Below are 25,473 nucleotides of genomic sequence, written 5' to 3'. Positions count from 1 at the left end.
AAATGAGTCCTACACATTGTGTGTGTGTGTGTGTGTGTGTGTGTGTGTGTGTGTGTGTGTGTGTGTGTGTGTGTGTGTGTGTGTGTGTGTGTGTGTGTGTGTGTGTGTGTGTGTGTGTGTGTGTGTGTGTGTGTGTGTGTGTGTGTGTGTGTGTGTGTGTGTGTGTGTGTGTGTGTGTGTGTGTGTGTGTGTGTGTGTGTGTGTGTGTGTGTGTGTGTGTGTGTGTGTGTGTGTGTGTGTGTGTGTGTGTGTGTGTGTGTGTGTTGCTTGATCGGTGGCAGGAATGAATACGGCCCCAGCTACCCAGCAGATGAAGTGTGTGTGTGTAAAAAAAGACTTCTGGCATTGATTAGGGGCCTCTCAGGCAACTGAAAGCTTTTAGTCTTAAAATGGCAGGTGGACTCTGTCTCGCACTGATTTTATGTTGTCCTCCGCTCTCTCTCTCCCTCCTTCTGTTTCTCTCTTCACCCCCCTCCCCGAACTCCAATTAGACTCCTGCCTCTGCAAAATCAATTCCAAGCTATTACTTGTTCCCTAAAAAACATGCTAGACTATTTTGCCGCCATATCCCTGTGTATGATTAATTCTCCAATCCAACGCTCGAACTAAGCATAACATAGAGGCGAACACTTGTGGATGACTTCTATTATTATCCCACCGCTCTAAATAGGCTCGGTTTCACGGCCTGATCTGCTTTGTCTGTGTTGGAACTAAAGCGGTCATGTCGAGCTTTCATTAATATGTTCTTCAGCTGCTTTCACTGACACGTACCCTAAAGCTACAAGCCATTTCAGCGTGACGGCCATTTTGTGCTTAAGTGGCCGTCCTACAGGTCTGTGACGCTTTCAGATGAATAAATGACAGCGGAGGGATGCAACAGTCATGAAAGCTTTAATATTTGCTACAACAATAACAACAACAGCTGGTGTCTGCCTGGTCCCTCCAGGGGAAACCCTTTATACCAGCAGGAAGTGATTTAGCAATTTGACAGCTACAGTATGGTATTTATTCAAGGTAGAAAAACAATATTTAAGCATGGACAGCAAACAAAAACCTTAACCTATTATATTGTGTAACAATTGACATTCCGCAATGTCCTTCCTTATTTGACGATTTAACTTATTTGTAAAATAAATTAATCTGCAAGAAATGTATGCATTTTATTGTCTGAAGTGTTAGCAAACTAAACATTTTTAAGTTGTGATGGACATTTTCTTTTAATTTTGCAGTTTTTATAGAGCATATTCTTTGATCATTAACTTTCTGCTCACATATCCAACCTTATCTTTAGTGCGATGGTAAGGAGGAAGTAGGAATATGTTATTAAGTCAGGTTGCTCTCATATGAATCCACATAATGACATTATTTCTCACTCATAGTGAATCTGTGTAATTTATTCAGTGTGCCATTTGGCCCGGACAGCTCGCCCCCACATGTCCACACATTCTTAATCACCACCGTTTTCTATCACCTTATACAAAATTCAATTAAAAGATGACCTTTTGGAAATAAATATTGTATTAGTTACATTGAACCAGGAAGCTTCACAGTGGGTTTCGGATGCAACCAGCTGACCTGACACACAAACCCATCGTGATATTACGGACAGAATACTCCCAAAATGTGCTCAAATGTGTTTTTCTGGAGTAACTTTGAAGGATGAGAATAGGATGTACTGTATATCAAAAGCATTGTGCTGTAACGTTTACTCACTTTGGAGATTAGGGAACGTTTTAAAGTAGATATTATAATAGTGGTACCTTTTGGGGATGCTTATTAGTATGTCGAGTTCATCTGCTTTTTGCTTCCTGCCTTTTTTCTATCCTTTGTTCCAATTTCTATCTACCCTTTTCCCCAGACAATCTCTCTTTTTTTCTTTTTAAATGAAGAAAGAATATTCTCTTTACTGTCTCCTACTCTTGAAGCTCGTGTCCTCCTTCCCTTTACCATCTTTGCTTTTCATTTTGATTAAAAATCCTTACCTTCTTCCTCCCTTTTCCCTTCTATCCTCTGGTAAACATACAATCTCCTCAGTGTATCTACCTTTTGAATCAACTACCATTGAATCACATGGACAGAGATGGCAGCACAAGAACAAGTAAGGACACAGGAAATGTAGACACAAAGATTTGAGACAATAATAAGAAGAGACAGAATGACGCAGATTGAGAAAAAGAAAGAAAAGCTTGAGAGAGATCTCTCTGTGTAACGAGACCTTGCCTTCAGCTTTATTTCTTCATATGTTGCACATTAATCCTTTGTTTATGAAAGATGGAGATGCCAACTATAGCTGTCCCACGGGAAAGGGAAGAGCAGAGCTATCTGAAGGCAGCAGAAATATGTGACTGTGTGAAGATAGGGTATCAAACCCATCCATTACACTGACTCATAATATGCATTTAGAGAATCAGCTTGGAGTCACTGGATGATGACATTTGAAATGTACGGGTAATCTATTTCTTCCATTAGTGAGATCTAACTTTGGCTCTGAATGAAAAAGGCTTTCTTTGATTTCTCATGAGTTACATTAATGTTAGTGTTCTTCTGGTGCTATGTGATAATCCTGAACACACCATGTGGTTGTATCAGCATTGCATAACATTCACACAACTCCAATGTTACATGAAACACAAAGACCCTTTTTTATTGCATGGCAAATGATGGTAGATGTTTACCATCAATTTTCCTTTATGGTGATTACTCATTGGATAGAGAATTAAAGCCCACTATTTATTTTTTTATATCATATTTGTTGGATCGATTTATTATACAATTATGTCCAAAACATTTTTGTTACAGCTTTTTAATATTATACATTTTTCCCTTATTTTTTAAAAGTTATGGAAACTGAGTATCTGTGAGGTTTTTATTTTAGTTTTGGTTGTTTTCGTATCTTGTTGGAGGGATTAATTGCAGTGCAACTAATTTACCAAACGGCAATAAATAAACTTTTAACAGATGACACTCCAAAATGGTTCCCGTATACCTTGTTCAGATATCTGACTGACAGAAACACCCCACTCCCCTCAGTTACTCGTTCAGTGGATGTCTTGAGGTGATTATTGGCAATTTCAGATAAAAGCCTCACTTGCATCGGGACTAATTGTACTTGATGGAAATGATTAACTGTCACATTTATCCTCTCTGTGGTGTTGAGGCCATTGTGGTGTATAGGGTCTAATTGTAGCTAGTAGCAGTAGTTGTTATGTGGTATGTTGTGGTGGGTTATACCTAATTGTAGTTGATAGTAATGGTTCCAGTCTGTGTATACAGCCTGAAGCAGACAAAGGCTGTACTGCGACACACACACACACACACACACACACACACACACACACACACACACACACACACACACACACACACACACACACACACACACACACACACACACACACACACACACACACACATCCAGAGACAGGCACATATGGCACAGTCTTTTAACACAAACCTCTTCCTCTTGCCGACATCCTGGAGCGCAGCAGACATATGCAAATGTACTTGTGATGCCAATGTCAATAAATGATAGAAGGCAATGTCACTCTTACTAATTCCCTTCCTGTTCTGTTAACTAAAATAGTTCATCGTGTTTTGATTAGCGCTTCGATTAAACTTTTTGAGTCATCACTGAAATCATAGGGGGCCGATGGAAACACAGTTAGGTCAGTCGGGGCTTCTTAGGTCGGGGTTTCGCCTTCATTGCTTTACCACAACGATCTGTAGTTTTCCACTGTGTGTGTGTGTGTGTGAGTGAATGATGAATTCTGACTGGGTGTGGTGAACATCAGATGAGATTTTCCTCTACTCCCTGCTCACACACGCACACACACACACACACACACACACACACACACACACACACACACACACACACACACACACACACACACACACACACACACACACACACACACACACACACACACACACACACACACACACACACACACACACACACACACACACACACACACACACACACACACACACACACACACGCGCACACAGTGCCAGGGCTGGTCTAGGCGTGGGCCCTTTCAGACATAAATTGCTTTATTTTAATAGTTGTATGGTAGAGAAAGAAGGAAAGAGAGAAAATGGTAAAGCACTATAAAGGCTATGTAGAGAAAATTGGATTCAACAAAGAAAGCACTGCTCTTTTTCTCTGTGTGTTATTTTCTCTTTTTCTTCCTAATTCACTGGATTACATTACAGGGTTTTTAAATCAGGGTCCTTTCAATATGTTTATGTCCATCTCCATGTGTTTGTTTGGGGTTATGTGATTATCTGTTTCAACTCCATTCCCTTGTACTTCTCTTTCTTTAGAAGTGTGAGTGTTTTGATTCCAATGTGCTCTGACTGTTTGCAGTCTGCTATCAGTAAAGGACAACAAGCATTTATCTCTCACACTCACACAGAGGCAGTCACAGGGTCGCACGCATGCTATCTCATTCCACACACATCATCAAAGATGCATTACACACACACACACACACACACACACACACACACACACACACACACACACACACACACACACACTCAGCGTGTTTCCCCCTCATGTTGTATTGATCTAAAAGTGATCAGTTGTTGGCGTCTATCAGGCATGTGTTGGGTTGCACTGTGTTTATTACCAAACACACACAAACAAACACACACCAGCCTATGGGTCAATGGGTTGACTGGGATTACCACTGAATATGAACTGAATGACCACAAATAAACATACTTGCTCTCTCTCACACACACACACACACACACACACACACACACACACACACACACACACACACACACACACACTCGCGCGCAGTATCTCTCTGTCATGACTCTGTTGTGAACAGAACGACCACAATTGTTCTCTTTTCAAACAAAAGGAACATTATGGTTTAACATAAAACACATGGTTAGTTATTTGATGGCTTTGTATAGTGATTATAAGGGAGGGGAGGGACAGTGGGGGAAGAGGGACAACAGAGGGGGGAGATGGCAGCAACAGAAAGAAACATTTTAATGATGAAATTATTGTCGCAGTTATTCTGACATGCGAAAGAGGGCACTAGAGAATTTTAAATAACGGACTGAAACGCAAGGTAAATGCATTTGTAAGTGCTTTTTTTTGCTTAAAGAGGTATTTTACACTGATTATAATGGTGGTGAAGGGTTGATGTAGAGAAAATCTGAGTAATGGGATTTAAAATGAGACAGAAATCAGACAAAAGGAGAATAAAGACGAGCTGGGAAAATGAAGGACAGGAGGTGACGCAGGAGACATGAGAAAATGAACATTTTGGGAGCCAGAAAATGAATGAAAGGCAGAGATGCAGGAAAGAAAGAGACATGTTGAGTGCTGGAGGGGATGAATTGCAGTCTGCCGCCTCGCTCATCCATCTTTCTGATATTGGGTGTGGGGTTTGATGTGGTTGTCTGTTGGCCTCTCTCCCCGTCTCGCTCTCATCTCCCTGTCTCCCCCATTTCTGCCTCACCCTCTCTCCACCACCCCTCCCTCTCCGTCCCTCTGATATGGTTTGCGTTTTGATGTGGTCATGTGTTGAAGATTCTCACGGATGGTTTCCATAACGATAAAAAGATTCACTCCCTGGTTTAAGCGCGGGATAAAAAGGCAAAAAAGTTTCACTTAAGGATGCGACAAACATCCCCACACACCCCCCTGGAAACATGTCTCACAGCTGAGATGTTTCTGATTTGCCGGGACTGTTTTTCTTTGACGAGGTTTGTGGTTGAGGATTGTCACAGATTTTAGCATTCACAGAAGTTTGTAAATTGAATCAAAGCTGTTCTGTACACATACATCATTGTCAAAAAACTGTATTTGCTTGCGTTTGTGTCTGTACTCCATATTATATTTTCGGAGTCGTGCAGACACCTTGGATCTCTTGGTTTCTTGATTTAAAGGGATTATGAAAATCTGCTCGATATTTTCATCTCAAGCAGAACTTGTATTCATAAACAATGCATAGTCTTTATGCTTTAATCAATGCCAACAAAACTGACTTTGTTTCTGTCTCTTTTCATTTTTCAGAGATGGTGAGGAAGAAGAATCCCCCTATCCGGAGTGTGGGAGGTGAGGAGGAGGAGGAGGAAGAAGAGGGGAGGAGGCCAGCAGGAGAAGAGGAAGAGGAAGGAGAGGAGGAGGGGAGAGTAGGAGCGGAGGCCGAACGAATAAACCGACCCTCCGAACCAGAGTCCTCCGATCGGATCAGAGGAGATCAGGAGGAAGAGGAGGGGGAGAGCGAGTGCGTGTCCTCGTCCGTCTCTCCATCATCCGTCGGCGAGCCCTACAGCAATGAAGAGAGGGGGGGGAGGAGAAGAAGGGGAGGGGGGAGAGCCAGAAAGGCGGGAGCGGCACTGACTGACAGACCCGAGAGCCAGTCGGAGGCTGAGGATGGTGAGAAGGGGGTAGAGGAGGGGGAGAGGAGCGACAGAGACAGAGGGGAGGCCGACCATCTCTCCGCTCCCCATCTCCTCCTCCCCAGACAGGAAGCAGAGGAGGAGTCGACAACCGCCACCCCTCCGCTGTCCTCCAGCCCCTCCCCCAAACTCCAGGACTTCAAGTGCAACGTGTGCGGTTACGGTTACTATGGCAACGACCCCGCTGACCTGGTGAAGCACTTTAGGAAGTATCACCTGGGTCTGCACAACCGCACACGGCAGGATGCTGCCCTCGACACACACATCCTGGCCCTCCACAACATGGCCCCCCAACACACCCCTCTAGGTAACTCCAGCTCCATGTCTTCACTTGAGTTGCTTTTTATCCATGGTGTTTTATATTTGCAGCTCTTATGTCCACATTTGCATGAAATAGCTGTAAATATATAAACATTCTGGATACACTGCTGGATCAAGTTTTCTTAAATTGTAGGGGAACGTTTTATTTATTTAGATTTTGTTAAGTTGTTTTTTCAGTATGCTCCGATTGCAGTTGTCTTCAACAATAACTTGTTGATCTAAAGTTTTCCTTCTTCCCAGAAATCAGACATATCCTGACATTTGTATGTTTCTGGCAGTCTGACCCCTCTCTGTTTATCTTCTACACCTCTGACCCCTGCTTGTGTTTCTGCTCCCAGACATACAGGCAGGACAGGGCCAGAGGATCCAAGCCAAAGAGTTGGGGAAGACCAGACCAGATGTGCATATTCAACAGCACAGGGCTGTTATGATGAATGGCACATATGACATACAGGTACGCACTCCACACAGTCAAAAGCACAAATAAATAGATTTCAAATGTGTGATGTTGCACACCTTTCTTTTTTCCCCACTCGCACTAAAGATGCATGCGTACCATTAACACAAAACCTCTACACAAAGCAAGCAGAAATAGGGCCACCTCCACAATAAGTAACAAGAAAAATGTAAGTGATAACAAAAAACCATAGAGGAAATTACTTATTAAAAATGGCTCAACTGTTCTTGTTTGGCATTGAATTAACTGGAAAGAGGGTAAAGCAGTCAACTGATGGAACTTAGCTTGTTGAGTAAAATCCTTGTTCTCCTCAGTCCAATAAAAAGCCTGAATTATTAGAAAAGTGTACAGTTGGGGCATTTGCTGTACGTTGATTTAGTTTAATATATCTATGTTCTTCTGTGAGAGGACCATGTTCTATGCTTACACTGGCTGCAAACAATGTGTGGTCATTTCATTAAAGTTCACTTTCAAAGCTTGCCAAACGGACATTCAATTCAAAAGATAAGATACCACTGGTGTCATAGCAAGAGAGATGGATCCATAAATATATATCCAATAGTGATTGTGACCAGCTTTGAAAGAAAGATCTACAGCTTTAGATACAATGCAGTACTAATGCATCTGTTTAACATCTTTGCATCTGCTTTTCATTATTTACAAAAAAACGCCTTCCGTTCTGTCACAGAAAAATTCAGAATATGTAGCATTCCTCTCGTTGATATCAAAGTTACTTGGACTGTTTCTACTTGTTTTTGAACAATACCCAACTTTTAAAAGACATTGCAATAACACACACATTGCTGCATGATATAGTTTGACATACTTTATTAGAAAACTTTAAAGATCTCAGTATGGGTTAGAAACTTTGATCCAAAACACTTGACACATTGATTGAGTTAATAATTCACTATAAGCATTTCTTGTAATAAATCTGTGAATCTGGGCCCATAACTGAACTGGGTAATTTATTGGGTCGAGCAATCTGCAACAGATTTGTAACAGAGTGTGTGTGATTTGGACAGAGAGGCATTGTGGTGCACGTTATAAAGTTTTATGGACTGACAGATGGATAGACAGACACAGAAAGGTAGGAAAATAGCGCACCTGGCAACGGGCTGCACAGACATGTACATCCGTGCTCCGGCACACACACTCTAATACACACAGGTTCACAGTCTGCTTCACAAATCACTTAGAGGCAATGCATTTGTACATACACAAGCACCGTATTCATCATAGTGTTTTAAATGATGGCTAATAAATGCATATCCTGTGCTAATCCCTCATATTCAGGACTCAATTTGTAAAGAATTTTAACAAGGACCGGTATCCGTTGGGAGCTGCTTAGCAGGATAATGACAGGAATTCATACTTCCTTCAAGAGAAATGTCCTTCATGTATTAAAAGATGATTTAATGTGTACGTTGTTATATAATACTCCATCAGAGCACATTCAAAAGTCAAATAAAATATACACCTGCAGTCTGGACAAAACAGATCTGACAATCAATGTGTGGATAAATGCATGGCTTCAATGATTTAGTCCTTTTTTATGTTTACTAAACATTCAAATCAATTGTTGTTATTGTAGTCAATACAGCCTCAGACACAGTAGATTTTAGATGTATGTATTTATATTCTATCACACTGGCTAAAACGATGTATTCTCTAATGTAAACTGATGCTACTTTTTAAACACATATTGAACATCATGCTTTATATAATCACTTTAATGGCAGTAGTTATAATGTAATTGTTTTTGAAAGGCAGCAGAATGGGTGGTTTTCTGTTCGCTGAATAACTGGAAGTGTCAGGCCTTTATCAGGTCATCGTGCGTAAATGAGATGGTCAGAATGAGACATTGAGTTGCTCTAATGTAGCAAGAAAATTAATCTACCGTCAGAAATTGTAGAATTACCCAAAGCATTTTTGGCCTCATCGAATTTAATGAATGTGTTTATTTACCGAGTTGATTTCAAGTTTCATGTTCTGTATATATATTGCAGCCTCATAATTGTTTTCCATGATTTTGGAGGTTATAATATCCCATTTCTCATCAGCTAATAATCCATTTCACATATAACTTCCACAATAACCATAAAATAGAATTTGCCTCGGACTTAAAAATTGCGTCGACGTTACAGTTGCGTGAACAGTAGGGTTTTGTCTGAAGAATTTAAACAAGATGATCTAACAAACGTGCGTGCCTATGTGTGCACGTATAATGTATAAGGAATAGTCATGGAGTTTCATTTCACTTAAAGAAGTCTGTAATGGCAGTAAGTCACGTAATGGACGCAGATACACACAGCAGTCAAGCACACACACGCACAAATTCAGAAATAGAAAATCCAGTGGGCTTAACTCGTCATTACGAAGAAAAAGTGAAAGTATAAGAAAAAAAACGAATGAAAGGAGTCTCTATTCTCTCCATCCCTCGCTTGCTTTTTCTCTCTCCCGCCCACGTTTGGAAAATTCCATGTTGTCATTTGCTAAGGCGAGATGCCCTGTCAACCAATGACATTGCGGGAAAGGAGACTGGGAGGAGAGGGATATGGGAGAGAAGGAAAGAGAGATGGAGGAGGAAAGGTTAAAAGAGAGTGGAAGAGACAGACAGAAAGGCTTTGAAACCAGTACTTATATTCGACTGTAAGTCAGTGTAATGAAACAGCTGTCAGACACGTTTAACTTTCTTTTTCTATCTCTGTTCTCCAGGAGTCTCTCTGATCATTTGTCTTTGTCTTTCCTTCACCTTCTCCCTCTTTTCTTTGCCCACTACTTCTTACTCCACCTCTCTGTTCCTCGACTTTTCTTTCAACGTATCTTTGTTTCTCTCTATATCCTTCCCTCTCCCTCTCATGTTTCCCTTTGTGTCTTTCTGTCCAGTCTGGCTTGCTATAATTACTTGATGTTTGGCTGTTCACTAATTGCCAAGGCAGGGTCTGTGGGACATGATGATTGGATGATTGCTTTTATGAGATCACACACAGTAATAGCTCTCATTTAGCCTTCTGAATGTATTCCCTTAATAAAGCTGAAATGTTCAAACATACATTAAGCAATACTTATTTTGCTCTTTTTGTCGCACGATCTAGAAAAAAAAAAAAAAATGTCCTCGCCATCTTACTCTGTTTTTCGTGCCTTTCTTTTTATCTGCATGCTTCAATTACTGTATACGAGCTCAGGCAATAGCTGTTAGTTATTATTATTTCCTGCTCATGCTCCTTGTCCATACAAAAAACAGTGAGAGTTTAAATGATCAGGTTTTAAATGTGAAAAGGGAGAAAGAATAATTTCCTCAGTGTTATTTTTAAGATGAGTACAAATGATGACCTGGATGGCAAGAACAAATGAATAATAGAAGATTCATTTTGAAAGTACATTAATGTTTCAGAGTTCATAATGACGAGCATGAAAAGAAAGTGTACGCAATAATGTAATAATTGAGATAATAACCAAAAGGACATTTGCACTTGAAGTATCAAGCTTAATGAAAAAAAATGATATAACCATATGTCCTCGCTCACCTAAAATGAAGCTTACCGGTTGCATTTTTGTTCTTGCCAAACCTCCATTGAAAGACTGCCAATAGTCAGCATTAAATCAAAGATCTGTAAAGATAGAAATCCATATACTAAAGTCTTACGTCTAATGTCAGTGTAAGACTCGCCAGCATGCCTGCCTGCTCACCAGTATAGTCAGCAGCACAATATAATCTCCTACAGTCAAGGGGCTAACCTAATAAAACACAGACGAGTGTCAGGTTGCTCGCTCAGTAATGCAAAAATCTTGGCCTGACACTTTGGATACTACAGTACAGCCTGATAGATTTGTTATTGGTCAGTTGGTTTGAGAAGCCTTTAATTATCTACAGTGACATGTAGAAAATGATGGATTACCTTTGTTGTGAGCTCATTTCACACGTCTCTCAAAAATATACTGCCCGGGATTTAGAAATGACATTGATGAATGTATTATTTGGTGGTAATGGCGGTGTTGCCAAGTCATGTTTCTTTTACTTCACCCATATTTTTGGGAAATTCAAGTTGTATGTCTGTATGATAAATATGATTTTTATCCAGAGGTTACAGTTTTCTTTGTCTTTCTTTTTTCTGCCTGTCAACAGGTGACGCTAGGTGGCACGCTAATTGGGATTGGCCGAAAGACCTCTGACTGCCAGGGGAACACAAAGTACTTTCGCTGCAAGTTCTGCAACTTCACCTACATGGGCAGTAATTCCTTAGAACTTGAACAACATTTTGTGTCCTCGCATCCAAACAAAGTTAAAACTCCGCCAACCACTCCCCTGCTGGCCTCCAATAACCTGGCAACGCACGACAACCAGGGGAAGGGGAGGAGTCAAATCTTGGACGGAGCTGAGCGAGTCGCAGTGAGAGCGGAAGACGATTCCTTGGCCGGGTACTACATCCCAGTCAGGGCGTGTTCTGATTCGTCCAGCTGGACAGGGGAGCCGGGTCACGATGCTGTGCAGACGTATTATTGGTGTAAATTCTGTAGCTGGAGTTGTGAGTGGTCAGGAGGCTCAGAGAAGCTGTTAGAGCACTATGAACAAAGACACAGAATGAGCACGGGAGGGACGATGAGCCCCAGTAACTCTAGCCCTGGGGGGGTGGAGAGAGAGAGGGACAGAGGAGGGAGGAGAGAAGGAGGAGAGAGAGGCCACGTGTCCTCCAAAAGCCGCAAAGATCTATCATCCAACCCTTCCGGCACGAGCCAAGGTAATGAAACATGAGAAAGTGAAATGTGGTTGTAAATTGCTTCACGTGTTTTTCACTAGAAAGTGTCTACATTAATGGAGAATAAGATTAATGATCATGTGTAAGACATAGCAGTCTGATGATTGTTAATTTGTATGATGCTCTTCCTCGAGACTGACTTGTAGTTACAGTATTTGTTGTTAGAAGTATTACAATAACACTTGACCCTTGCTTTTTATTGATTATAGTGCTTGACACAACTTGCCTCTCCTTGTTTCACAAATTCCTGACTCTTGTTTTTCTACCCAAACACAGTTTTATTTAACAGACCGTTGCTCTGTTTTCTGCTCCTAGGAGACCCAAACAGCAGTGATTCAGAAGCAGTCGTGACCAGTTATAACTGTCAGTTGTGTGATTTCCGGTACTCGATGGCCCACAGTGCTGATGTGATCGTAGTAGCACCGTTACTACTGCACTACCAGCACAATCACTCCATCCACCGCTGCTGCATTCAGCACTGCATGTACTGTCCACAGGGCCTCTGTCAGCCCCAGAAGCACCTAGGGGAGGTGAGATTAATCAAATATTCAAATGTTTATTTGCTCGGTGTATTGGTGTTTGCTTGGCAATTAGAATTGAGCTGTTCTGTAAGCACAAGAAAATAAACTGTAATATATGAACAAGTGTTAAAGTTAATTGTTCCAATTTGCAGCCTAGTTAAAATTCCCCCTATCCACCTACACACACTCCACTGCCTCCTTTGTGCCAGCTGCCAAACGAGGGCTGCTGCAGGTGTTAAAAAAACAAAAAGGATGGTTAACAGCCAAAATTGGGGGTGGCATCATTCAGTTAATGATGCACATTCATACTGGTCCCCTCTGACATCTACTGTGTAAAACACAATCCCATCACAACAAGACTAAACATAGTCAAAATTCACCTCGTGCACAGTTTTATCAGTCACTAAAACATGCAAAGGTCCATGCTACTTCTCACTAAACACTGTGTCATCAATAGGTGTCTCACCCCTTTGCCTGTCGGAAACCCACCTGCCCTAAGTGCTGCTCCAAGTTCTCTACGTCCACCAAGCAGCAGGACAGCGTGGGATCAAAACCTGCCACCTCCACCTCCCCCAGCATGACCCCTCCTTATCCTCGGGGTGACTCTGGTGTGATTTCAGGATCAAGTTCTCACCTCTCTAACCCTGCACATCCTGTCGTCACACAAGGTAATCAAAGGCATACATTATCGGGCACGTTTTGTCTTTTTTTGCAAGTCAATAGGCAAGGCAAGTTTATTTATATAGCACCTTTCAACACAAGGCAATTCAAAGTGCTTTACAAAAGTGAAAGACATTAAGAGCATTAAGAAACATATTATAAAATGGCATTTAAAAACACTCTTGTAAAAGCAAAGATATAAAATGGTATTTAAAAACACTAATTTAAAAGCACAGATAATACAACATGAATAACAAAGGTACATGAATAAAAGTTACAGTGCAGTGTGAGATACACACATCTGACATGTTTAGGTCTGACTCTCAATCATTTCTAACTTTTTTAGCAGAAATAGTTTTATTTGACCTCACTTTCTTTCTACTTTCTTTTTGAACTTATCCTTTAGTTATTTCAAGTGTTTCATGCTAAACGAACCCCCCTTTATAAAATTCTAATCTGCATCCCAATATTCCGAAAATTCCACCAATAGAATCATCATCCTCATCCTTTGTCTCTTTTTTTCTCTTGGGTCCTGTTTTTTTTTATCCAGGTGTCACCCACTTATGTGATCAGTGTGCGTTTGCCACCACCGACATCGACGTGTTGCTCCAGCACTACGAGAGCTGCCACACCCTGATCAACCTGAAGGGGGCATCCCTACATGTCAAGGCTGAGGAAGATGTCGGGGGCGACAAGGAAGGGGGGAGAGGAGAAGAGAAGGAGTACTCTTGTACAAAGTGTCACTTTATCACAGAAGTGGAAGAAGAGATTTTCAGACACTACAGGTAAGAGACATGGGATTGGAAAACATAAATATAATACTATTATTGGTATTTTATATAATTCCAAATTATGTTTTTTTCCCCCCAGGTTTTACTTTGTTGTTTTTCAGTATTTTACTATATCCATACTGAGTTGAGATACCAATTTTCGATTATTTCCCCTCTCCAGATCTATAATAGTTTTGCTTCTGTTTGCAGTATTTCAGCCTGTGGATACCATCACTCATTTCTTTGCCCATTTCATTCTGTGATTTATGACATTGCCTTTTGTCAGTGCTAGAATCGTGTACATTTCAAATACTGACAGTTTGAAACTTATCAGAAGTTGAAAACGAGCCTCTCACTTTCTGTACACCAGAAGATCAGCACCAGGTTCCCTTACCGGCTGAGCTATCTATGGCTTAATCTAATCTTGGAATCAACTCTGCGACATGAAACTCTGAAAATCCATCACTACCGATTTAGCACTGCTCCTGTATAAACGCCAGACTGGATATGGACAGTTTTCTTCAAGCTTAAAAATTGATTCAGCAGAACCCGAGATTTATTTTTTATTCCACACATTCTTCCCTTCCAGAACCTGCTGCCTACGTTACGCACAATGCAACTTGACGGCTATATTTCAGTCAGAAATTAGGTCGGGTTATAATGGCAGCAGAAAATGTAGCCTAGAGCAGCTAGCCTCAAGCACAGAAGAAGAGCAGGTACAGAGGCCAGATATATTTTCCCTTTTCAATTTTTTTGTTTCAGTTTTCCCCAAGTGATGCAATTAAATTGCATGCAGCTCCCTCTGGAGCCACAACAGGCTTTATACAACTTGTTTTACTTCTGCAGTAATACTCCCCAAGACATGTATACAGACTTTGATTTGTAAAATAGGTGTTATCTTATATTTATGAATGCAACTGGTACTTTTACTGACTATCCTTCCTGGAGCATCTTTGTCTAAAGAGGATCATCCTGTCAGTGTACAACCAAAACAATTAAAGATTGTTTGAACCTGTTTTATTTTTCATATGATGCTCAGCAGTAAAACGCTGTCTTTTGACTGCATGTGTCTAACGGTAAATAAGTCAGAAGCTCAGTTTCACAGACTTTTACAAGGTCAGACTAGACTCCAGAGCCAGTGTGTTGCCCACACTCACACCCACACACACATGAGTTTACAGTGTCATAGCCAGAAAATGATAGAGAAGGCTTTGAGTTGGGATGGGAAAAAGAGAGAGGGGTGGAGTGGGAAAGTAGGGACAGGATACAGGCTGAAAGGGAACTCAGGATTGTGTGAAATCTTTTTGACTAAGTATTGATTTAGATTGCAGATCCGAATTGCTTCTTGATATATGCTCATAAACAGAATCACATACACAAGTTCTTGCTTTCTGGCACACACATAAACACACACAACAGATTACAGTCTGACAGAGCCATCGAATACAGATTTCTGCTGCAAATCAATGAAAGATTTAAGCATTTGATTCGTTTCATGGTGAGAGCAGAGAAAAGAAGAAGATGGAGAGTGAAGGAAAAGAGTTACAGACGGACAGGGAAGAAAAAAGACGATATATTGTATGAGGCAAGGAGAAAGAAAGACAAAAAACCAAGGGTGAAAGTGAGAGAAAGGCGACAAAGCGAGAGGCAGAATGGGAGAGTGTGGAAGGGATTCAACAGTCCACTCACGTCCTTAACAAAATCTTAGCTCTGAATCTGAGTTAAAATCAAATAAAACTGAAATAAAGCCCAAAAGTTTCTCACCACCAGTAAAAATCACCTGAAGACTAAAGGATTCCAAGACCAAGTTTCAGACAACAAAATTCAGGATTTAATTATAGGGTGCTCAGAACAAAGGCCTGAGGTGTCGGGGGAGAGAAGTTACCATGTGAAGCAAACTAATCAATCTCCCTTTCAACTTCTACACACAAACACCCTCAGTGAGGTACTGAAGTGTGTAAGGTACAGACACAAACCCACAAGAACACATACCTTTCCTGTGATAGTTTAGAATGTTTGGGCTTCAAAACATTATTACACTATCTAAACTCTTTTAAAAAACGTTTGGTATTGAATAAATACTGCCTTGCTCTCACTGTAATTACTAGCACTTGGTTAGTTTGTGTATGTGTGTAGATGTGACACATGCAGGTGTGTGCTGACCTCAGAGACTGCAAGGGTTGTGACACTAAAAAAATACTTGTTATTTGAGAAATGTAGTAAATGCTGACCTATTAGATTGTCAACTCAAGGTGCACATACAAAAGCAAAACATGTGTGACATGTGCAGGGTTGTCGCTACTATATTAAATAATGTTTGGTTAGCTTTTGTTAGCAGATTAAAAGCCTAAACGAATCAAATATGAAGACAAGTTGAGTGTGAGCTATCATAAACGACATATTCCACTACCACAAAAAGAGAATTTAGGAGAGAATTTTGTACCCGACATACACCAGTATTAGCATTAATTCATATAATATAAAGAACCCAAGAAACATGTTATTTAAGGACAGTTTAAAACTGTATAAGTAATGCTTTTAGAGTGTTTCTTAATTTGTTTGATGTTTTGATGTTCTGTTGCAAATGTTCCTAGGACATCATTTAATTGAATGTATGTAAGAACACATAGTGGTTGGCAGTTTTCAGAGTAAAGGAGGATTGGATCATAACTTTTGTGGAATGGATGATTTGTTTATATATCTATATATATTATTTGTATTATTTATCATGTGTATGTTTGTGTGTGTGAGAGGGAGTACCAGCGAAAGGGCATGTGCATATGTAGTGTGTGTGCGTATGTGTATGGTGATGACAAACGGAGAGGCCACTGTGTCTTTGTTCAGCATCTGGAGACATTTAAGTCCATTAGGTACAAGGTGTACTTTACTCACACACACATTTCACAAATTTCTACAAATACCTTGACTAGGCTGATCTTATCAAGATACTTTTTAAAGCCTCAACTTGAATCTGTCATTACCTAGGAAGTTTGTTTTCTTCAGCACTGGATAAAGGGCAACATAGGGACAAAACAGTAAATAATGTATACAGAGAAACTGAGGCAAAAGAAAAAGGCACAAATCAGCACTGCATTTATTTTAAACGTATACATTTCATTGTCATTAAAACACATTTCTACATTTAGCAAAAACAAATCTGACTAAACTGTTAGACACCCTCTACAGTGGCCTTGAAGTCCATTTGCGTTACTACATTTAAGCGGCCACTAAAAGGCCAGTGTTTGGTTTGTCTGTTCGGGGCTAATAAACATGTAGCTGATTATTTACTTGCCAACAGATCCTCTCCTAAAATACACACTGGTCCTTTAAAGTTTCATTTCAGTCAGACAACTCACGTGTTTCTTTAACACGTTTATTAGAAGCAGCATAGTTGAGTTTGGCGTCTAGGCTCATTCCTCATCACTCCATAGATATACATAGCACGATAAGTGATGATTAAACAACTAACCCCCGAGCCTACAGGTGGAAGCTGGGGTGGAAGCTGGGGTGGAAGCTGGGGTGGAAGCTGGGGTGGAAGCTGGGGTGTTGGTGGGGCGTTGGTGGGGCAGGCAAGCAGCAGCGACGTAGAGTAGCCGCAGCAGCAAGCAATGCATAGAGAGAGATCTGGCAGGTTAAATAGAGCGGCATATTAAGGAGCCTCTGTTTGGTTGGTTGCAGAGTGGCAAGGGGCGTTATGTATGAATGCAGCATAAGTGCTCGAGTTGACTGATTGAACTAGCTTGCAGGCTTCGCCCTATTTATGTGTTTTCCTGCATGGAGAATTGTTTTGGCAGATTCTCATGACGAATCCATATGCATGAGTAGGGCTGGAACAGAAAAATGACAATTTCATAGTCCTTAGATGTTTGCAATGACATCTTTTGAATGATTATCTTCCAGTGTTATAAAACACTCCCATAGCAGGATGGCAAGTAATGAGAAGTCACTGTTCAGAAAAACTCAAGCGAAGACAGCAGTAGTGTCGAGCAAATTGCTGCTTTGGATGAGATGGGAGTTAAATAAGTGGAGAAATATTCATCCTACTTTGAGTCAAACATGCACACGTGACTTGTTTGCAAAACAATGCTCCAAATGGACTCCTACTTCTGTCTAAACAAAAATAATAAGGACATGTTGGAATTTTTTTTGTTCAAAGTTTACTTTCAGCATAATCGATAAATTCGACAGTGAATACATTTGATGATATTAGTAGACACAAAATATAAAATGGTATTGTACTATAAGTATGTATATATGTGTGTGTATACAGTATATATACTCACAAATGTATATGTATATTTGACAGGTTTTACTTTTGACCTATAAGCCCTGAAAATATAGAAGCTGCCCATAATGTGCCCACCTACAGACGCCACATGCGGGACGGGAGTCCAAGTTCTTGTTATCGATGGTCCATTGATTATTCTCTTGGCCCGCACAGGAATCATCAAAACAGTTTTTTGAGCCAGGAAAAACCCTGATGTTGTGCATCAAGTGTATAGCTGTTCAGTCAGAGCCTTGCTAACGGGAAGTAATTGTGGTTTGTTGATGGGTTATTCATTTCTAGTCATTCAGATTCATTTACATTCATTGCAGTTTTTCCCTAATTCGTAGTGATATAGTGGAACACTGAGTCACTTTTTGGCCGCAGCTTTGTGAAACTCTACCTGAGTGGTTGGAGGAAAGTGGATTTTTTATCGTCCAAATGTGATCGATTGCAAACATTTTTGGAATGTCTTTCATATACAGCGCATTAAAAGCTATTAGAATGCTTTTTACAATTATAATCGATTGAAAGGTCAGACAAAATAATGTAGTTAAATGTTAATTCATTTGTGAAGTAACAATAACATTTGTGTTACCGTGATGACTGTTGAATTAAAGATAACTCATAATAACAAAATCTATTTTTCAACTGTTGAAAAACCTACAAAAACACCATTTATGTATATACTTAGTGTGGAATTATGCTGATCTGAATTTAAGTTTTTATTTATTTGTGGATCATTCACTCAGCTTTTCTCTCTCTCTGCAGGCGTGTCCACGCGTGTAGCCGTTGTCGACGCTGTGATTTCACGGCTCCTGATTCGTCAGCCCTCCTCGACCATTTTAACTCGGCCCACTGCCATGACTCCTCTCCCTCGCCATTGACTTCCTTACCCACCTCACTCACGCCTTCGTTAACACTCCTAGCCAATGGCTGCTCAGCTCCCTCTACCTTAGCCATTAAAGAGGAAAGCAAGGGGGATCTTCGCCTCCTTTACTCCCTTGCACCACCTGAGGGACGATTGGCCGAAGGAGGCCGAGAGGAGGCAGGACAGTTGGTAAAAAGTGAGGGAGGTGAGGAGAAAGAAAGAGAGCGGGAGAAAGGCTGGGTGCTCGGGGAGACGAGAGGACTGGGAGAGAGAGGAGGTGAGCAGGCCCACGGGTTACTCTGGGTGCCAAAGGAGCGAATGGGACCTGACAGAGGAGCAGGAGGTGGGAGCCCCTCTCTTTTCTCCTCCCCCCTCTCACTGTCATTTGTTTCAGCCAATCATGAGGCTTCGCAGCAGAAAAGAGGCGTGACTTCGCCTAGCATGGTTTACCTGGGAGACACCAAGTCATTTTTGGGAGATACCAAGTCACTTTTGGGAGATGCCAGGCTGTATGGAGTAGGAAGGCCAGGAGGAGCCACTGCGGGTGCAGGTGGAGGGGAGAAACAGAGCCGGATGCACCCACAGTTCACTGGGGGAGGAGGAGGAGGGAGTGGAGGAGGAGGACAGGAGAAGGGAGGAGCCGCTAAAGAGGAGTCCCAATCCCTTCTACGGGTAAGTCAGAAAAAGTGCCCACCCTCTACTTCTCTCATTCTTAACATCCCTCTTTTTCACATTCATCTCATTCTCTCCTTCAGCCAAATCGTTCTCCTTTGTCTCATTTACACCCTGATTTAAGCTTTGAGCTCTGACTGCCTGAAAGAAGGCTTTTGTAGCTAGATCTCTGAATCCAGATCCTACCTGCTGAGAGAATTAGCTGCCAACGTGCTTCTATTAATAGGCCTTCATCTTCGTTTCCTTTGAATCAGATGTGAGGATTAGACTTCATGCTGGGAACAGCTACAATGAGATCTCTAATTCTTCCCTCATATTTAAAGCACTTGTGCAGATCGGCGAGCTAAGTGTGTACGAGCGCCCCCACATTCTTGCGCTTGTTCATATCATATCTGAGCTCTTGTCCATGTGCGTATGATCCACATCATTTCCTTTCCCATATGTTGAATCCAACTTTTGTAAAATTAGAACATACATACTCACAACATAGAGTAGCTTTACTGTTGCTACAGCAACGGGGAGGCAAATTGACAGTTCCCATGGTTACCACCTGTCAGTCAGTTTCCTCCTCCTACTTAGCAGCCCACAATGCTTTTCTCTTCACAGTGATGTCATGGACTGGTAGGAACAGACTGTGGTTTGCCAGCGCCACAGAGCTTATTGGCTATGATCACATTAGATCAGAATAGACGTGTGTGCGTGTGTGTGTGTGTGTGTGTGTGTGTGTGTGTGTGTGTGTGTGTGTGTGTGTGTGTGTGTGTGTGTGTGTGTGTGTGTGTGTGTGTGTGTGTGTGTGTGTGTGTGTGTGTGTGTGTGTGTGTGTGTGTGTGTGTGTGTGTGTGTGTGTGTGTGTGTGTGTGTGTGTGTGTGTGTGTGTGTGTGTGTGTGTGTGTGTGTGTGTGTGTGTGTGTGTGTGTGTGTGTGAGATTTAACAGTAGTGTTTGTGGTGTGTGTATATGTCAGTGTGTGAGGACTGTATGACTTCTTTGTACAAGTTGTGGGTAGGTCTTGTGTGTGTGTGTGTGTTATGTGTTGGCAGTAACTTGGCAGACTGGACTGGGTGGGGCAGCAAGAGGTTTACTCATTATCATGGGTGGGGCAGTGTGTGTATGTCAGAGAGCGAGAGAGAGTGAGACAGAGGGAGAGACTGCATGCGTGAGAGAGAAAGGGGAGGAGAAATGAGAGGAAGAGAAGAAGATTGGAAGAAGGGCTCAACAGAATTTTAGGATTTGATTGAGGTTATCAAATACATTTTCAATTGCCATACATGTTTTACATTATCACCACAAAAAATATTGTGTTTAAACGGAATGACTAGACAAGCAAAAAAAAGGCCGCACAGAATTCAAAAGTGGATTCAGAACTTCAATGTCATGAATGAAGCTTCATGACGATGCTGAGTAGAAGCTTCAATCTATTCGACACACCTATATTGAAAGTAAAATGGAGATAAAAGTCAACCCCCTAACATACAGCTTTCCTCTTTGTTTTGTCTCAAACAAGTTATACCATGAGAATTAGCAAGCTTTAAAGGCGTTGGTGTGCGTTTTTGTCGATATCAAGAATATCCTTACTCTAGCTCCATACACATGAGATTAACATAGATCTTCTCATCTGACAGTGGGAATCAAAGTAAAGTCATGTGCCTTTATTCTTCTCTACTAGCTTTTTACAAACTCTTCATTGAAACTATATGACGTTTACAGTGAGAAAAAATAGTCTAACCAAAATGTTTTTAAGGAGTTGCGCTGCAATTAAATGGGAATTTGAACATTTCCCCAGAATTCAGATACCAATATTTTCTTATCTCTGGGAACTCTAGGGTTGCCTCTTTAATTCAAAGTATATTTATGTCCGATCAAACAATGTATGGCTGCATATTGAGTTTGTAATGGTAGACCCATGTCCGCCAGGGTCCATGTAGACTGTATGTACCGAAATGATTTGTGTTTAGTGAGACAGGTGGTGAGTTTTTGAAGGTAGGGAGAATAAAGAGAGACAGGGAGGAAAGAAAAACTATTTAATAATTCATTATAGATGCTACAAATGAATTATTACTTAAATTGCCTCATTATATATTACCTTCGCTACTATATTTCTCCCTCTCCCCCCTCACTTGACAATATTTATTCTCAGTTTCCATGGCATGAGCTGACACGTCTGAAACGCGTATAAAACCACACACACACGCACACAGGCTGAGGTTGAATCATCACTGGGAAGTGTAAGGGAGGGGCACTAATGCAAAGGATCATCCAAAACAGCTTAGTACACACACACACACACACACACACACACACACACACACACACACACACACACACACACACACACACACACACACACACACACACACACCTAAGAACACACATAGCACACACACAGACTTTTGCTCCAATTCAAAATGCAGCCTGTGACGCAACAGGACTGAGTCTGAATTACAAAAGGTAAATCCGCCCAAAATACAAATTGACTCTTTTTAAATGGCAAGTGAGAAGCAGAGAGGGAGCAGGAGAGAGGGCTGAAGGAAGAGCAATGATGGAGGGATGTAGGGAATGGGTTAGTAGGGATGGAGCGAAGGATTAAAAGAAGACAAAAAGCAGAAACAAAAGGCCCTAGTGATATTTCATCCAAACAATTAGGTTGTGAGTGTGTGTGTTGTTCTTATGTGTGTGTGGTTTTGCACTTGTGTGTGTCTCCAGAATCTTCACTTGTTTTTTTCTTTTTTCCTTGGCATTGACCCGTCTCTCCCCTTTTTTCTTTTCATTATTTTTCTTTTCTTTTCCTTATTTCTCTCAAAGGACAACTCACCTGATACACAGTGATCGATGCACAGCTCACACGTCTTGCACACACAAGCTTTCAGAGGCCTATACTACGAAGCAGGTTCAACCTAACCTGGATATGTTTGAGTTAGCCGGTTGGCCTAATCCAAAACATACGCGCTCTCGCTAAGCGGTACTACGACGCTGGTTATCAAGTGGATCGCTCAAGCCAGCTGTGTCCAATCTAGTTAGGTGCGCGTTCACATGAAAGGGGTGGTATTTGGAGCATTCGACCAATCACAAACATGGAGAAGCATACTGACAGCGCAACGTCATACTTCCTGAATGAAAATTGAACTTTAATATTAGTCAAATATGAAGAAGTTAAACTTTAAACATCCATGACTTAAACACTTTATCCAGGATCAAAGCCACATAGCTGCACCTGCAAGGTGAATACAGCTGGTAACAGAAAAAGTGTTTGAATGCGTACATTAACAGGTTTATGATATCACTGCCCCGTTTAAGACACGATCTGACTTTAATTACATTTGACGTTTTGTCAACTTAATGTGTTGCTTAAAATAATACTTCTGCATACAGTATGTGACACTGTGAGTGTTGCACAGCCAGATACGGCTCAAGAAGCTGACTCAGATAAGGAAATATATGATACCTTATGATGTGATATGCATGATAATGGGACACATCGACCTCTGCACTCACAGTGCCGCGGACTGTACTTAATGTTACTTTGATCCGGTTACTTGTGTTGTGGCAGATATTTAAGTAAGCTTTCTTAACGCTAATGTTATAATAGTCAGATTGCTCTGAAGATGGGAGGTGATATTCTATTCATTTTCACGTTCACACAGTCAGTTGATTTTTACCGGCCGTCTTTCTGTATTTCCTTTCTCCTGTAATATGAATTGATCGCTTTAAACTCCGCACACTGAGCTCTGATTGGTCAGCAGGCAGTGCTTTCACTGAGTTGATCTCTTAACCTGCAACCTAACCTGCTCCGGAGCAGGTTAGCCGCCCAGCATAAGTTACCATGGAGATCTAGCCCGCTAAAAAGAGAACCAGCGTCGTAGGACCGGAAACCCCGAGTTTTCCCTGAAGTTAGCTCGCTAAGCAAAAATCCTGCTTCGTAGTACAGGCCTCAGGTGTTTTACACACGCACGCACACTCAGTGAGCACAATCTGAATTATTAGTATTCTCATATACGAGGCGTTTTGCTTTGTAGAGAGGAGAGCATATTTTCTTTTGCAAGGCCTGATCTATAATTCCTGCCCAGTGTTACCTTGTTGAGACATCGCAGTGCTATAGGCTTTGTATTCATAAAGATTTATTACATTGAGAACAAAAATGTTCTGATGTTTTGAATGACTGTATGAGGCAAGGATGGAAAGCATATTACGGTTGGAGATGAAATAAAAGTAAAAGCTTGGTTAACATTTCAGTTTATAAATGGAATGAGGCAGACTTTGAGTAATGGTGGTTTTTCGAGTTAAGTAGGGCTGAGAAAGGTCTGCCTGTGAGCCAAACATATGTGAACGCATGTGAAGATATCCAAACATATGTGAATCGACCCAAAACTTAGATCATCTAATAAATTCCAGACTGCGTTTTCAAAGGGAATTCCAGCTCAAGGACAGCAAAGCAGAGTAGATAAATGGACCCGAGCAGGGAGATGAGATGAGCATGCGACCTTACAAACACAATCTAATTGTGTTCATCTTATGTGGTAATAATGCAATACTGAAATGTGAACCTTTGGGGGTTTTAAAAGTCCCATGCGTGACATTCAATTCTGTTTGAGTAGAGAGACAGACCGAGAAAATAGAGAGACAAACTGAGAGAGATAAACAGGAATGTGTGCTTTCAGCAGATCAGAGAAGAGTTTCATTAAAGTTTCTCTCGTTTACATTTCTGCCCGACGGAGCTAATTATGTTTAAAAAGACACACACAGTCACACACGCCGCTTTATTTCCATAAAGTTCTCATTACTTTGTGTTCTATTTCTTTTCTCCCCTCTTTCTGTAAATTGATGCGTGTCAGTGTACATGTGTATCTGCGCTGCTGTGTGTGCGCTTTTCCACTTCTCGTGTACCTAATTATGTGCGATGTTCTCTCTCTCTGTGTGTGTGTTTGTGTGTGTGTGTGTGTGTGTGTGTGTGTGTGTTTTGTAAGGAAATTAAAACATGAATCGAATGTATTTTCCGTGCTTTTAATTCAACATCACTTTATATCTGCTACAGGAAGTGTGTGTGTGTGTGTGTGTGTGTGTGTGTGTGTGTGTGTGTGTGTGTGTGTGTGTGTGTGTGTGTGTGTGTGTGTGTGTGTGTGTGTGTGTGTGTGTGTGTGTGTGTGTGTGTGTGTGTGTGTGTGTGTGTGTGTGTGTGTGTGTGTGTGTGTGTGTGTGTGTGTGTGTGTGTGTGTGTGTGTGTGTGTGTGTGTGTGTGTGTGTGTGTGTGTGTGTGTGTGTGTGTGTGTGTGTGTGTGTAACTTCGTTCCTTAGCTGAACTATTCTTGCCGTATTTATTTTGCACTTACTAAAAAACTCATAAGAGCATCCCTTCAAATTGCCTATAATGTATTTGATACAGTTTATTATGTGGACCTTATATATAGACCTTTGTTACTTTTTGATGCAAGATGCTACTTAGTCAAATGTCCCACACAGTACAAATCTTTGTTACAGATTAATTCAAAGGATTTAGTTAACAAATATTTGTATTTGATATGTGTCGATCGGACCTTTAGATAATTCCATAATGCCTACAGTTTGAGTGCCGTCTATTCACAGTGAGTGTCCTTTTTGTCCTTGTTTGCTTCATGTCTTTATTTGCTGATGTTGAAGATGTGCTTTAGACAGACGACACTACAGACAAGGTAAATGCCACTGAAGGCTATTGACTGCTTCAGCAGCCTTTAAAAAATAAATACAGCAGTATGGTTAAGAGCAGTCTGAA

At 41.1% G+C, this 25,473-nt stretch overlaps 1 protein-coding gene across 3 annotated transcripts in view; it reads left to right on the top strand.

Moving 5' to 3' along the window:
* Positions 1 to 25,473, top strand: part of trps1 (trichorhinophalangeal syndrome I) — a 107,926-nt gene that overhangs the window by 40,449 nt on the left and 42,004 nt on the right. For all 3 annotated transcript variants that reach the window (XM_079655324.1, XM_079655326.1, XM_079655325.1), the window contains exons 3-9: positions 6,047 to 6,742; positions 7,095 to 7,210; positions 11,343 to 11,955; positions 12,289 to 12,503; positions 12,952 to 13,162; positions 13,705 to 13,939; positions 18,960 to 19,731. In XM_079655324.1, the coding sequence (XP_079511450.1) occupies positions 6,047 to 6,742; positions 7,095 to 7,210; positions 11,343 to 11,955; positions 12,289 to 12,503; positions 12,952 to 13,162; positions 13,705 to 13,939; positions 18,960 to 19,731 (2,858 nt within the window). The remainder of the gene's footprint in view (positions 1 to 6,046; positions 6,743 to 7,094; positions 7,211 to 11,342; positions 11,956 to 12,288; positions 12,504 to 12,951; positions 13,163 to 13,704; positions 13,940 to 18,959; positions 19,732 to 25,473) is intronic.

The sequence above is a fragment of the Notothenia rossii genome (genome assembly GCF_949606895.1).
Source record: "Notothenia rossii genome assembly, chromosome: 10".
NCBI lineage: Eukaryota > Metazoa > Chordata > Actinopteri > Perciformes > Nototheniidae > Notothenia > Notothenia rossii.
This window is presented reverse-complemented; position numbering and strand designations above follow the sequence as displayed.